Source organism: Micropterus salmoides, unplaced genomic scaffold (assembly GCF_014851395.1).
Source record: "Micropterus salmoides isolate LMB-PRFRI ecotype aquatic unplaced genomic scaffold, ASM1485139v1 Ms_hic_scaffold_21, whole genome shotgun sequence".
In the NCBI taxonomy this organism is placed as follows: Eukaryota; Metazoa; Chordata; class Actinopteri; order Centrarchiformes; family Centrarchidae; genus Micropterus; species Micropterus salmoides.
The window spans coordinates 13290924-13306073 of record NW_024041262.1 but is presented as its reverse complement, the minus strand read 5'-3'; the positions used below and the strand labels follow the sequence as shown (position 1 = coordinate 13306073).

General features: G+C 41.3%; 2 protein-coding genes across 2 annotated transcripts; both read right to left on the bottom strand.

The window, feature by feature from the left end:
- Positions 1-3913: 3913 nt before the first annotated feature.
- Positions 3914-9935, bottom strand: pgap3 (post-GPI attachment to proteins phospholipase 3). The gene is made up of 8 exons (XM_038735867.1): positions 9525-9935; positions 8563-8660; positions 8196-8348; positions 7998-8060; positions 7388-7449; positions 6985-7121; positions 6476-6680; positions 3914-6285 (listed from the first exon to the last, which is right to left on the bottom strand). The coding sequence occupies exons 1-8, from the start codon at positions 9793-9795 to the stop codon at positions 6222-6224; spliced, it is 1053 nt and encodes a 350-aa protein (XP_038591795.1). The 5' UTR covers positions 9796-9935; the 3' UTR covers positions 3914-6221.
- A 1192-nt stretch (positions 9936-11127) lies between these two features.
- mylpfb (myosin light chain, phosphorylatable, fast skeletal muscle b) lies at positions 11128-14694 on the bottom strand. The gene is made up of 6 exons (XM_038735868.1): positions 14551-14694; positions 13858-13956; positions 12602-12782; positions 12333-12411; positions 12191-12239; positions 11128-12096 (listed from the first exon to the last, which is right to left on the bottom strand). Exons 1-6 carry the CDS (start codon positions 14551-14553, stop codon positions 11995-11997), a joined length of 513 nt encoding a protein of 170 aa, XP_038591796.1. The 5' UTR covers positions 14554-14694; the 3' UTR covers positions 11128-11994.
- Positions 14695-15150: the final 456 nt, after the last annotated feature.

Sequence of the window (15150 nt, the reverse complement as noted above, 5' to 3'; positions counted from 1 at the left end):
CTTCTTCAGTGACAATACGGTATCGCTAGGCTGGTCACGTTTTCTCTGGTCGCCCTCCACTCGAAAGTGCACTTGGATGTTTGAGCTTCTCTGTGCAGAATGATATGTGCAGAGTTTGACACTAGAAAGCTGTTTTCCAGTGGTGGAAAGTAACTAAGTACATTACAAATTTTCTGCTGCTTTCTATACTTCTATAGAAGGAATTATTGTGCTTTTTACTCTATTTATATTTATTTGATAGCTTTACTTAATAGTTACTTTGCAGATTTGGATTCATAATACAAAATATATTCAACAAAAAAATTATGGTGCATTATTATAGGTAAGCATATTACTTCCTTGATACCTTGGCTATACAGCTAGGTAGCACAAGATATATATATATTTCATCAATAACTTCAATTCAATCAAGTACATTATTCTGAAATGGTCTGTTCAGCATGATGAAACTCCAACTTTTTGTACTGGAGTGCCCCTTTAAAGTAAAAATATTCAATATGCCAAATGGCTCCTTATAAATGTTATGTTAACAATTTCAGAATGCTTCAGAGCATCCAGGCAAAACAGCTTTCACAATAATCCATTAAACACTCTTCCTTAATTCATCTCTTCACATATGTGGCCTCTTATCTGTATTACTATTAAATGCTCTGCTGTTTAATTATGTTTCAAAGTTAAGCATGATGCTAGATTTTCACTGAATGTATAAAAGGGAAATGATATGAATTATACCGGCTCATAGCATCTTCATAGTTCTCATGCCCCTCACTTCACGGTCACAAATCAGGAGTTGAAGGAGGAAGAATAAACCCTATTCATCCCAATCTATCCACTCTCTCCACCCAGGGTCAGAGTCCAACTTACTGCACAGAGCTATCAGGAAACAACAAAAAGCTTCCCACTAAGCCATGCAGAACACATGTCCCAGACTTTTTACATGGGTTAGTGGTCCTGGTCTTGCTTAAATGTTTGTTTCCCACCTATGGTTCCCACAGAATAAGTCACTTTGCTGCAGAAACGAGTCACTGAGGGCTTCGATGGGAAACAGCCAATTTAGCATTGTGTTTGTACAATTTTCTCAGCAGTTAACTTCTGCAAAATGAATAACACCAAGTTTTATGAGGAGCTCTCAAGCATCAAGTCTTCGATGAAGTTTACTGGCTCTGTAGAAACATGCAAATCCTCTTTTTAGCTATAAAGAACTCAGCTGTGCAAATGCAAAACCTGGCCTAATCATAGGTTTTCTTAAAAATACAAATATAACACGAGAAAGCCTGTAGGTAGGGGTTGCAAAAACATACTTCATAAAACATTAATACTTGTTGTGGTCTACATGGGGTGTAAAAGGAAAAGGCCAGCACGTGGGTGACAGATACTGTGTGCAAGTGAGAGAGTCCAAGGACAACTACACAGACTGCAAAAAATATTTAGTTCCTTGAAGTCTCACAGTTTTTAGATTTCATTTCATTCCATTTTAAATTCAGGCCTTGAGGGCGCTGTCTTGGTGATTCTAGAGACAAAATGACTTACTTAAAGAATCTATGCGTTTAATGCTGGCACACATGCTACTAGGTCAGCAGGACCCTCAGATTGCAGTGGAACAGGGATGATCAGACTATACACGCCACTTACTTTAGAGTCATTTTTGTCCCGGAGGCAGTACCTTCTGTTAGCACCTTGACTTCAGTAGACTGTCAGAAAGTTGAGCATACATTTCTCATACATTTCATGGAGCGAATACATTATCTGGACTGGGAAACTGCAGAAAGCAAAGAAATACACTGTTATGCAGTAGTGGAATATAAGTACATTTACTAGCATTCGTTTTCTGGTCATTGTACTTTCTTGAATATTTTCATTTTAAGCTTTATTTTACACTTCTACTCCTCTACATTTCATGGTGAAATTATGTTTTTTTACTGCACTGCATTTATTTGACAGCTGTAGCAACTAGTTATTTAATGCATACATTTTTTTTCTTATAAAACAATTGTGATGAGCCTATAAAATATGATTCATACAGCGTTAAACCAGTGGCTTCTAACCTGTTTGGCTGGTAACCACTTACTCCTAAACTGCAACTGGTTTGGGCCCTTTGTCATGCTTCAGATGATTTTTTGAGGCCCAAAGATGTGAAATTATCCAACATAAAAAAAAAAAGGTTTGATAAATGTCCAAAAAATGAAAACAGACTTCTTTCCCACTCCATTAATCATCTCACTACCCTGCAGATTTGGAACCATTGGACTAAACCTACTTACTTACTAAAGTAAAATGTAACTTGCAACATCAGTATTAAAATAAGAGTTTTTAGCTGGCAATACTAGTACTAGTACTAAAGTTTGCATACCAGTGAGTGTCAGCCCACTAATAAAGTTTTTTTTACATAGTTGTATAACTTTTACAGGAGTAAAAGATCTGAATTCTCCCACCACTAAATTTAAATGAATAAAATGAATGCTGAGCAGTGCACGGAGACAATAGAATACACAACATTACAATGCCAGTGTGCAAAGAACTACACAGGGTCACGTTGACAGTCAAGGGAATACATTCCTAGATGGAGGACCTCTCCAAATGCACACTTATTTAGGCTATTCGTAGTCACTGGTATGTACAGTAGTGGACACCGGGTATAGTTGTAACACTTTTTGCTTCAGCAACTATTACTCACAGAATTTTTTAGCAAGAGTTCTCAAACCTTTATACAAAATACCCACATTTGTTCACAACAATTGGCACCAATTTAGTCCTCTACAAGAATATCACAGACATCATGAGTTGATGTCAAATGCATTGTGTTCCCTTGTTACAACCTACCCCAATACCGGGGTGGGTTGTAGTAACACATGCTGGGGTAAGTTGTACCAATAAGACAAAAGAAGCAAAAATAGATGCCACACTATATGATATGCTTCAAAAACAGGTAGTGATATAAAAGAACAATGTTTCTCTCTCACTGTAACAGACTTTGTCTGATGACTCGTGCGCATGAACAGTATGTGTATGTAAATTTATCTATAGAATAAACTTACTTAACAGTATACATAATAAATACTACTAAAATGTACGTAATTAAAGAACATCTCTGTACATCCTTATTTCTAACAAAAAAGTGGTGTGTGTCTGTGTTTGCATATTCTTAATCAGAGTCAGTCAGTGCTTGAAGTGGGCCGACACTCACTGGTATGCAGTACAAGCACTTCTATACTTTACTCTTTGGTGTACTGGGACTTTTTCTTGCACACTGGAATTTCTCACAAGCTGCCCGTACACTTCTCTGCCCTCTCCACCGGCGGAGACGGAGTATTGCGTAAGATTAAGTGCCGATACACATGGCAACATGTGAATGGGAAACAGAGTCACAGTGCTGACAAATGAATCCTGGTAACCCTGGAGTGCAGGCTTGGTGGACCAAGAGACTGCATAGGGCATTCTGTAACAATATTAAAATCAAGAAAGTCCCTAGTTAAATGTATTGCATTTTTTAAAGAAGTGTTACAACCCAGCCCACCCCTGTCAGCCAGTGTTTAGCTACCTGTTTTAGAATAGTATTTTGAAATTAGAAAGGAAAAAGTGCATCACGTTGCCTAAGAAACTACATTTCAATCTAAAATAAGTCAAACACTTTTATCTGCAATAGTATAGATGCTAAAAAATATATAGTCTTGGTCAACCTAAAAAATAATTTTTTTCTCTATATATTCTGAATGTACCCGTTTCCAGACTTGAGAACCACCATGGCTGATCAGGGAGGAAGTAGGTAAAAGTTGAAATGATCACCTAACTCCTATCTTATCTCTAATTGCTAGAATCGGTGTTGTTACAACTCTCCCCATGTTACAACTATACCACATTTACAGGACAAAAAGTCAAGTGTCAAGTAGGGGGTGGAAAAGACAAGAGAGTCCCATTCCTTATCAACAAAGAAGACTTTTATTTGTTCCATTTTCTTTTTCTTTTTTTTGGTCAGATATTAGATGTGAGGTGGAGGAAAGTGCATTCAGTAGGAGAGGTGATGGTGCACAGGGCAGCAGGCAGGGGGCAGCAGATGAGCGAGGGAAGAGGAGGGATGTGGTTATCGGTAAGGAAGAAGGAAGTGAACAATGAAATGATTAACAGAGCAAACATCTGTTTTTATGCTGATTCCTCAGGAAATATTCAACTTATTAAAACAGATACCAATGGAATGATTTAGCAAGGTTATCAGTAGGCAAAGTACTTTCAGTTTTGAATAGTGTGATTTTTTGATCAATTTAAATTACATTTTGTTCAAGTGGGCAGTTGTTTTAGCTTTTTAAAAGTATATGTAAATTGTAATAATTGGGACACCATTTTATGAATTATAGTGGTTAATAAACATTACAACATCTGAGAATATAAACATTTTTGGCCAATAACAATTACAATATGCACTATGTACTATGCACTATACTAGGAGAGTATCTCTTCCATGATTTCAGGAATCTTTTTGCCACCCAAACCTATAACAACCTCTCCATGTGTTAGGTCCTCTGTATTCCCCCACCCCCCTCAAAGGCTGTCAGCAAAGCTAAATTTACCCATCGTCTCACACACACATTCATGCAGCAAACGTCCAGCATTTACACACACAGACACCGGTCGTTTTACAAAAGGATTGAGCATAATCTAGCTCTCTCTCACACACACACACACACACAGTGATTCAGTTTATGATGGCAAAAACAACACAATGTCAAGTCAAGGCAATGTGTACACGTCGTACTGGTCATTGTTCGCATTCTCACACAGAAATACAGAGGCGTGGGCAGAATTTCAAAGAAAAATGTGTGTAACTGTACACACACCCCATAAAGTGCACGCATGGAAGGGAAACTTGGAGGGATGAAGACATACAGGGTATGAATTCAAGAGGTTTGGCGCAAACGCTGAGAGGAAGGAAGGTGTTTTACACAGAAGAAACATGCACATTGACAATGCAGTGTGTAAGGCAGACATGGAGGGAAATGGGAGTGTGGGGCAGTTATCTGTAAAGCAACTGATTATGTGTGTCATTATGGAGAATACTACAGCAAGAAATGCAACCAAATCCAAATAATGGGAGTCAAATGAACACCTAAACACTCACACACACCACCTGACCCCAAAATTTATTAAATCTCTTGCTGTAAAAAAAAAAAAAAAAAAAAAAAAAAAAAAGCCCCACTGATTGCAGCTTCCTGTTGCAGCTTATTTTTCCTACTTTCCCGTGTTCTCCTTTTCCTCACAGTAAAAGGCAATCCAGGTGAATTAAAATAATATTTCTCATCAATAATATGCTCATCAGACATATCCCATCCAAATTCAAAATCAAGGAATCAAAAGCCAAAACAGAACAAAGCACAAACTGGTCGTCAACAACAACAACAGAATTAAAAACAACTAAGGCAGCTGATGAAAATTACATATGAAATTATAACTGAAGAGAATAAGAAACAAAAGCAGCAGTGGAACAACAGAGGCACAAAAATAAAGGTGTAATGGAGAGAAAACAAACAAAAAAACACAGTCAGCTAGAATAGCCTCCAAACATAAACCCTCTCTCTCTCTAGAACAATCCTCTGGCAGCCCCCTCCCTCCCATTCACAAGGGGGGACCGCTCTGCGTCCGCCAGTCCGCTTTTGGCACAGCTGGATCCTGACACATGTTGTACCAACAGAGTAGGTTATGATGGCCTGGCAAGCGATTTGGTGCCATCTATTGTCAGCTACGCCAAACTGCAGAGCCAAGCGTGTTGGGTCTTCCAAGAGGCTGGTGATCTTGAGTGAAGTCAAATCATGGGTTCGGGGGAGCTATTACAGAAGCGCCCGAAGACTCGAAAGAAACAGGATACGTGTCCCAATTGGGAGTCCCAAAAAAACCTGGGTCTGCTGTGGTAGAATTCAAAAACCTTTTCCTTCATCTTGTTTTGCAATTATAAGAAATGGCAAAAGAACTGTAGAGCACACGTGAGTACAAGGCAAAGATAAGTAGAGCAAGCGTCAATCGCAATCATTTTAAAGAAGAAAGAAATTACCACAAAATTAAAAAAAATTAAATTAAAAACAAGAAAGATGTAAACAAAGTCTACTTTGATGGAAGTCATAGTGGTGTCATGCATGTCATCTGGGAGGCTGAGCTACTTCCGTGTTCGGGTGTCCAGCTGCTCTGATTGGAGAGGTGTGAGGGTGCAGGCGTGGTGAAGAGGCGATGAGGTCCTCCTACTCGAGTTTGACGCCCATCTTCTCTGTGTTTAGTAAGTAGAGGCTGTCGTCTATCAGGAAACTGGAAGGAGAATGAAGTAAGAATAATTAATCAGGTACCTCTATTATTAATATTCCTTTTAATTCTCTCCTTCTACACACAACTAAATGCAACATTTTCTCTCAAAAACACAACACTTTCTTTCTTCCAGACACTGTCAGAAATGCTTCCGACACTGTGAAACGAAGGCAGAGCGGGTGAGTGGACAAACCTGTAGAAAAGGAAGTGCACCGGTATGGTGCTGAGATGCCACACAGCATGGGCATCTAGGATCCAGAGCATTGGGGGGAAGTCCAGCAGCTCCAGCAGGGCCAGACCGTGAAGCAGCAGCACCACCAGGCTGCACTTCCGACAGTATGGCAAGGTCCGTCGGTTCTGCCAACACCAGCACAGCCACCACAGGAGGTTCACCATGCCTTTAAAGACAGAAGACATTCAAAAGATAAGATGAGAAACATGCCATCTGAAGCACAAGGCATCAGATAAGTGTCATCCTAAATCAGTATTTAAGTAGTGAACAAGGAGATTAGATCTATATTCTAAGTTGTGCAGACTGAATAACTTTAGAAAAAGTATTAGTATTAGGTAAGTAGATACATATTGTAAAAACAAGTACAATGCAGCAATAGAAGAGTACTTAAAATAACACAAGTAATGCAAATAAGCTATTATGACCAACCAAATATGAGCTTTAATGTGACTTTTGTGCATTTGTTTTACCGATGGTGGCGTTAGCAGCCATGTTGTAGCCGTAGTCGAAACTGACAAAGGTCAAGTATGACACGTGCGAGGTAAAGGCCAAGATGAGCAGGACTCCCACCATGCTTGACACCCCAGGTCGCTTCAGACCCAGTGTTCTGACGCAGGCAGTGGGAACAGGAATAATTAACAGAAAGTGTTACAGCAGATATACTCCATTAACCACAATATAGGAGTCGCAGAAGATTCTTATCTTAAATATCAAAACTTAATTCAGGAAATATTAGACGGAAATGTTAACCAGGGTCAATGATTTATAGAGTTGAATGTGCTTTCAGATTTCCTGCGACCATATTTCCATCTCGTTTCGTGGGACACATGAAAACATTTGTAAGTCACGTAGAATACTTGTTTTAGAGCTTACCTCACGCAGCATAGGTAGATTGAGTAAAGAATGACTGCTGTTGCACAGAAATAGTCCATTTTCTGAAGGAGAACGACACAGAGAGAGAAAACAAAAACACAGAAGTCAACATCAAGATCAAAAGACAGACTTTTTTCCTGCTGTATGTTACAGGAACTATGCTGCACGCAGCAGGAGGTCAGTAATGGCATTAGATGTTACTGATTAGCTAATCTCATTAGCCAGAAAAATCCTCATCTCACTAGGTGGCCACTTTTTTTTTTTTAATGAACACTGAATCAACTGACTGCCTGTAATGTGAAAAGGCTGCTTTAAGCTGTGCTCAGCTCATTGTTGGTACGCTGGTCTGCACACTGAGTCCCACCAGCTCTTACCAACCCTCCATATAAACAGTGATCCACTGCTGCCCACGCGGGAGCTGACTGAACAGATATCTTTCTCGGGAGAAAGTGGATCAAACAGAGTCTGAAAGGCTTAATTTTACATCAATCAGGTAAAGAGAAACAAGACTCTGAAAGGATGCTCATGCTGCTGTTTCTACAAAAACTGACAATGATTCTTTATTTTGTGCCATCAAGTGGACAAAAATGGCTTGGTCATCAACCATTACCTCAGTGAGATAGGTGTCCCGGGTGTGAAACACTGTAGACCAGAACCAGGCATTAAGAGATACCTAAAGAAACACACAGGATTTTGTTTAATACACATGGTAAATTTTGTCCTGACACTAACGCTAAGACATCGCAGTATTTGTGTTAAGTTCTTTTCATTTTCTCCGTCTCACTGAAGACGCAGCGTTAAGACTCACCAGAGAGAAGGCGTTGATGGTGTGGTACATGGGGCTCTGGCGTGGCACCGTGCTCCGATAGCGCAGCAGCATGAGAAGGCAAGCCAGGCCGTTAAGCAGAGAGGCCAGGGCGGAAGCTGGCTCCTCAAAACACAGGAAGCGCGCGAATGGCCACTAAGAGAAACAAAATATATCACACTCAGATCGGTTTAAAGCAAAACCAATCCTGGAGCAAGTTTTGTTCTGATAGAATCTACTGATTTAAGTAACCAGAATTTAAAGCTATTGAGGAGGACAGAACCCAGCATCCTCTCAGAATAACTTTAGGTAAGATTTTGTGATAAAGCTGGGTGGGATACACACGCAGACCCCTATAAGAAGCACAAACCTTGCCGTGGAATTGTGGGACCCTGTACCCCTCGGCCTGGTAAAGCCCCACCGTGGTCCACATGCACTGATAGCGACAGTCATCACGACATGTCCAACCTGGAGCACAGGAACAAAGAAAGAGGCGCTGACACAGAAACACAAGGTCACGTTTAGGCCTTACATCTTTTGATTAACTAATAACTGAAAGGTCAAATGACAGAGAATCAATCGGTTGTTCCGGTGAGGAACTGCTGGGTTTTCTTTTTTTGTTTCAATTTAAATGGAAATTCTACTACTGTTGTTGGTTGAACAAAACAAGACATTTGAAGATGTGCTTTACGTTGTCTGGGAAGTTATGATGTTTTTTTCTCACTATTTTTTGACCTTCAATTATTTAAGAAAATGATCAGCAGATTAATGAATGATAAAAATAATGGTTAGGGGAAGTCCTGTTTGCAGCTGCAGAAAAAGGGGGCACTACTTCTTAGTTTCTCTATTCTGGATGAATTCCACTGTATCAATTGCTATAACTTTTCAAAATGTTTAATTTACTGATTTGACGCCAATTTTGCTTGTGGTTTTAAATCTCACACAGACACACACTATACAACTGTTAATGATGGGCCGAGGGTGGAGTTACAATAGGCCCTTTGTGACACCTTGCTCTTCCAGAATAACTGGCTTTCAACTTTTCAGTTAATGAAACGGTGTCACATGTTTCATGAAACGTCAAAGATGAAAAAATATAACCGCGCTTAAAGTCACGCTGCAGCCATGACATACAGAGCAGCATCAGCAGAGAGCAGATACATGGATGAGTAAATACACAGTGAATGTTTGCTGTTAGCAATTACAGTCAATGGGCGCATTTAGATGGACATCCAGTTGTGAAGTCCGGCGGGTATACTGTTGATAAATGTAGCTACAGACTACTAGCAAGCTAAGTTAGCTTAACTTACCTACCACCTAATAGAAGCTCACCTGTCAGCGCCATGTACTGCGGCTGGGCAGACTGGAAGCCACGTAGCCGAGCTCCGGTGCAGTTGGTGCGGACACACTGCTTCACACAGTCACGGTAAACCGGCTCCTTGTCGCCTTGAGAGGACCGTACTGTGGTCACCGACATCAGGACCAAGAAGACGGTCGCCACAGCGGGGAGTCTGACAGATGTGCAGCGGGATTCCGCTGAGGCCATGGTGGTGGGTCTCGGCCCGTCAGAACTCACAAAGGCACGGCGGGACGACAGCGGCATCGACGGCCCACATTACCAGACAGCCATCCCCAGTTTGTGGTGGCAAAGCGGGCCTGAAATGTTTTACAGTTACAGTACTTGTGTGTGTTGCTGTTCCCTTGCCCTCTGATCGGGGTCAAGTTTAATACTCACTCACTCGTTTCCGGCCACTATTTCCAAAGTAAAACACTCGCTGGTGGACGTTTCTGGAATATTTTGTTTTGAGGAGCGATAAGACGAAGAGTTACAGCTAAAGTATCACCTGTGTTTGATCTGATTTCCCAACTTAACTTCGAGAAATAATTCTTGTTTTGTTAGGTTACTATTTTGTTGCATTCTTTACCGGTATTGAAAAGCGACATATTGGCAGCTTTTGTTTTGAAGGCAGAACATTTGGTTGCAGTCAGATTTATTTCCTGTTTTGGGTAACAACGTCACCATGTCACGTGATTCACTGATCTATTGATTTTTTACATTGTGTAATAATATATTTCATGATAGCTCGATATAATATTCATTTTTGTTTATTGTTGTATAGGTTTTATTAATCATAAAACAATAATCATCATTAAAAGCATTCATGTAAGTTAAGAGTTAATGTTTAGGAGGACTTAAACTCCCGAAAATCCTGTGTGATAGCCTACACGTGCTGATACACAATTGGTATGATACCACATCAAATGTATAAACTTTGTCAGACAAGCAGCTGTTTTTTAAAATGCCTCCTTCCTACTGGACTTGGACTCTACAGTGGCGTTTTGACAGGTGTCTTCCCTGTTGTGGAAAATGTCTCTTGCTTTTAATATGCAAGTCTTTTCTCAGTGTCTAACTCATCACACCGCACTCATTAATCGCCAGTCAATTTCCACAGCCTATCAATATCAGGGTTCACTAAATGGTAAAGGGGAAAAGGTATTAAGTGGTGACTATTGACAGATGTCAAACAAACATACAGTGACATTGTTTTTCTGTATTGTTTAATGGCAGCAGATTGCTAGTGAATGAAACACATTTATTTATTGAATAGGTTCTAATTTCCGGATATATTTCAAAGCTAGCTGTATACATGGAAATGAACAAAATGACGAAGAAGAATTGAAATAAGTAACCTCCCCACAACTGGTGTTATTTCAAGAAGCACATTTAACATGATACATATTTGACATATTTGATATATTTTAGACATTGCGGTTATGAATAGATTTTAAAGGTCAGTAGTTTAATTACCCCATCCAAACCTTGATAATGCGTCACCATTTGCATATTACAGTCAATGTGCAGTCAGCACTCTAAAGGGCTGTCCCATGGTGCTATCAACTCACACCCCCACTTAAACCAACAGACACAGTGACATACGAAAGAAAGTGGATTTTATTTATACTTTTTTATTTGTTACAGTCACAACAACAGGAGAGAAACAGTGCTGAGAGGGAGGAAGAAGAGTCAAAAACAAAGAAGTTTTACTTTTGTTTATTTCATCTCTGCCTCCCACTCACCATCTTTCACCATCTCTTTCTCTGTTTACAAGATTTAAAGAAAAGAAAATCATGCTTTCCTGTTTTTCACTGCAACTTTTCCATTTGTACCTGTCGATTAGAGAGGAAGAAAAAGAGAGGGGTAGGCAAACTATTATAGTACAGTACTCCCACTCTTTTACTGTGCACTCCTCCCCAATGCAAACAAAGGGACAAATCCATTAAACACTCTGTGTCAGGTTGAGACTCACAGACCACTTGGGTCAGTCTACGTACTTGTTTCAAGCAAGCGACTGTGCTTGCACCACAGCACCCAAGAGCCATTTTAGACACACCGCTGTATACGCTGGACTGCATTTGCATACACACTGTATGTAGGTATGATACATGCACTGTTGGCCTCAACACAGGAGGACAGAATGAGTTATGGGAGGAAAAGGAGGAGGAACAAGACGCAGGGACAGAGATGGGGAGAGTGTTTCAGTGCCACAAGATTATTTTTTATTGAAAATAATCCCATGTTCCCCTGTTGGTACTCACACACAAACACCCCCACAGCCTTCAGTCCTCTCACTGAGTATCTCTATAAAGGAAACAAGTCTTTTCGTAGTGAGCTGGCAAGCGGAAAGAGCGGGCTGGGGCGCGAATGTGTGCAAGGAGGCCATGGCGTTGGACAAGGGGGAGTGAGTAGATGGTGCAGCAAATATGGGTTTGAATGGAGGTAGAGATCTTGAAAGAGGGGGATTTACTCCTCCTTCTCCTCTCCGTGTGTGATGACGTAGCAGATGTTCTTGTAGTCCACATTGCCAGCCACATCAGGGGGGAAAGCAGCCCACAGGTTGGTCATCTGCAGAGGAGGGATTAAAGAAATTGCTTACAATCCTGAACAACTAATGACTAGAGTGGGAATACGAGTGAGAGACAAAGACGGATCAGCTCACCTCCTCAGCGGTGAACCTGTCGCACTGGGTGGTCAGGAGCTCTTCAAGGCTAGAGAGGGCAAATGGAGAAAAATTAATATCAGATGGTCTATCTTGATTCAAGATTGTGCCATAAAGAGCTCAGACTGTTAAAAGCCCTTACAATTCCTTCTTGATGGCGCCAGTGCCCTCAGGGTCCAGGACCTTGAAAGCGCTCACGATAACGTCCTCGGGATCAGCACCTAAGAGTAAAAGCAGCCAATTAGTCTCAATTATAAAAGATAAAAAGTTCCTGAATTATATTAAGCGTGTAATGTGAATTATTGTAGGCAAGCAAGAAGATAAATGCACTCCTTGCAGTGCTACATATCTATGAAATAAGAGAAAAGGTGACAAGCAAGGGAAGCTTGAACTGTGTGAGTGGCAACGCACCCTTCAGCTTCTCGCCGAACATGGTCAGGAAGACAGTGAAGTTGATGGGGCCGCTGGCCTCCTTCACCATGGCCTCGAGCTCCTCATTCTTCACATTCAGTTGGCCCATGGTGGCCAGCACGTCCCTGAGGTCATCCTTGCTGATGATGCCATCTCTGTTCTGGTCAATGATTGTGAAAGCCTGCCAGGGAGGATGAGAGAGGAGACAGTAAACACAAGAAATGGTCAGTTATCTTTGATGTGTTGCCACCTCCTCAGATGACATTCATAAGCCCTCCACACGTTATAAACAAAAATACAACCAAATTAAAACAGTGAAAACTGAGACCCTCACAATTCTCACAAGTCCTTGTCATGAGACTTGCTTATGACAATTATCTGAGCGAGGTAGTCTGCCAACATAAACGTGTAAATGTGGAGCCGTTCTCCACCTCTCTTTCTACATAGCTGGGCGTAGCACCCCGGTGAAACCAAAGATGGCATTGCAGACCTTTTCAGGCTTGGCAGCTGGTCGGCCACTTGTCTTTCTAAGGTGTTAAAATGGTCTCGGAATGTGAGACAAGCCCCTTGACATTTGGGGAAAAGGTATTATGGATACAGCTGTCACCCACCCCTCCCCCCCTTTTGCCGTGTAACTAAATCTTCTGACCCTGTCCTCAATGTTCTTTCACCTTTTGAAGCCTCTAAAGGGTACATCTATGCCACTGTCATCATTGTATTCTCTTTTCCTTCAACCTGTATACTGAGGAAAAGACCCAGAAAGAGTGATGATTTTTGCAATCTAATGGCAACGATGTTCCCCTTTCTCTTCACTAAACGTAGACTCAACTTTAGGTCCAGGGACCTCAAATGTTTTCTTGTTCTTTCTTCCTTGAGCCCCACTTTCCTGCTTTGATTAATGTCACTGTCCACCAGCTGTTGGGCAGCATTCCAGCGAGGTCACAGAGCAAGTGTTTGAGTCTGAGGAGGATTACTGAGCTAACCCACGGGAGAGGTAGCTGCTGTCATCGGAAAACTCAGATTTACTGTCCTGCCGTGTTGATGAGGACTTTTCTCCTGTCATGCAGCCAAACCAATCATGTCTGTATCTTTTGAAAAGCTTCCCCGCGTCACCTCCAAGGTCAGATGATGCATGGAGTTGTCAGTTAGATCACCCACAGAATCTAGTTTTCTCACCTAGACTAGAGAGACCGAAATTTATACAGCTAGACAACTTCAGCTTTGAAGTATGCGAGATGTGATGGAGAAAACTTTACCTCTTTGTACTCCTGGATCTGGCTCTGCTCAAACATGGAGAACACATTGGAGGATCCACCCTCACCCTGCTGCTGCCTCCTCTTGGCCTTCTTGGGTGCCTGTGAAGTGATGATGAAAGGTGAAATAAATTTTCAAGCATACAAAACCAGACTTAATGTAAGATGTAGTGATCCTGGCTTACTTAAAGCGAAAAATACAAAGACTGTCAAGTAGAGGTCAGAAACAAGAGGACACACGGGAGTCAGGAGTCCTAAATTGTGCTTGTTTCCGTATCTTCTACATCCATATTATGGCTAAGAGAAGCTCCATTAAGTCTCAGTAAATCACTATATCAAGTAGTTCTTGCCAAATTGCAAAGTTTTTTTTCCCTAGAAAAGAAGTCTGTCCATTTTGAATCAGTCAATTTAGATTGCAATTGCTTTGGGGACTACAAAACATTTAGTATTTCAGTATTTCATCATGGTTAAGGTTTGAGACGTTTGCCAAACTTTAGCTCAAGCCAGGAGATAAAAGTTAAGACCGGATCCAAATCCACAGAGGCTCAGCTCAGGAGACCTCTGCAATTTTGCTTCACGGGCTGTCGGTAATCCAGATAGCAAATGTATCAGGGATGCTTTCATCTCATCAGTTTAGAGCGGAGAATTTCCTAAATTCCTAGACACCCCTCTTCCAAGGAACATGGCCACACTCACCATCTCTCAAGTTTGTGGGGTTGTTGGTGGTCAAGAAGAGAAGCCTACGCCAAAGCCAATGTGACTGACATATAAGCATTGGCCCCTTGGGGCCTTATATACTAGCCCATGGGGGGCTAACTTTAGCCACACCATCAGGTTTGGCAGGAAAACAGAGCCGAGGGAAAGTAAGAGAAAGAGGGAGGAGCGAGGAGGTGGCAGGGCGGATCGGCTTACCGATGCTCCAAAATAGGCCCCAGGAGTCTTGGAATGAGGTGAATTCAATGCCAACACACAAGCCTGACTTTGGTGTCATCTGTGCACTAATATGGCCAAACTGACAGACTGGAAAAATGCTGCTGGACAACTGAACTGCCCCCATACCCTTCTTGTACTTCTTGACATACTGAGAGTCTTTGTTGTGGCTATTTTTGTTTCTTTAATTTCCACCATGAGAGAACAAAACCTAGTGTATAATAGCAGGCTATCGCTGCTTTAGTCCCTTGATACACACACACACATTGGATTAACAGTAATTACCAGCTTTGAGCTGCTCAAGTTGCTAACACGTATTTGCGATCAACATATCCTGAAGTCATCACCTGTCTAAATGATACATTT

Bases quoted from the DNA above. Each gene is read 5' to 3' on its own strand.
- pgap3 (XM_038735867.1), bottom strand. From the start codon at position 9,795: ATGCCGCTGTCGTCCCGCCGTGCCTTTGTGAGTTCTGACGGGCCGAGA. The intron at 8,349-8,562 runs GTTTGTGCTTCT...TGTTTCTCTTAG, and splicing joins TCCCACAATTCCACGGCAAG to TGGCCATTCGCGCGCTTCCT. The intron at 6,681-6,984 runs GTAAAACAAATG...CTGTCTTTAAAG, and splicing joins GGCTGCTAACGCCACCATCG to GCATGGTGAACCTCCTGTGG.
- mylpfb (XM_038735868.1), bottom strand. The intron at 12,783-13,857 runs GTAAAGTTTTCT...CCTCCCTGGCAG, and splicing joins AGATCCAGGAGTACAAAGAG to GCTTTCACAATCATTGACCA. The intron at 12,097-12,190 runs GTGAGCTGATCC...CCTCCTCTGCAG, and splicing joins ACAGGTTCACCGCTGAGGAG to ATGACCAACCTGTGGGCTGC.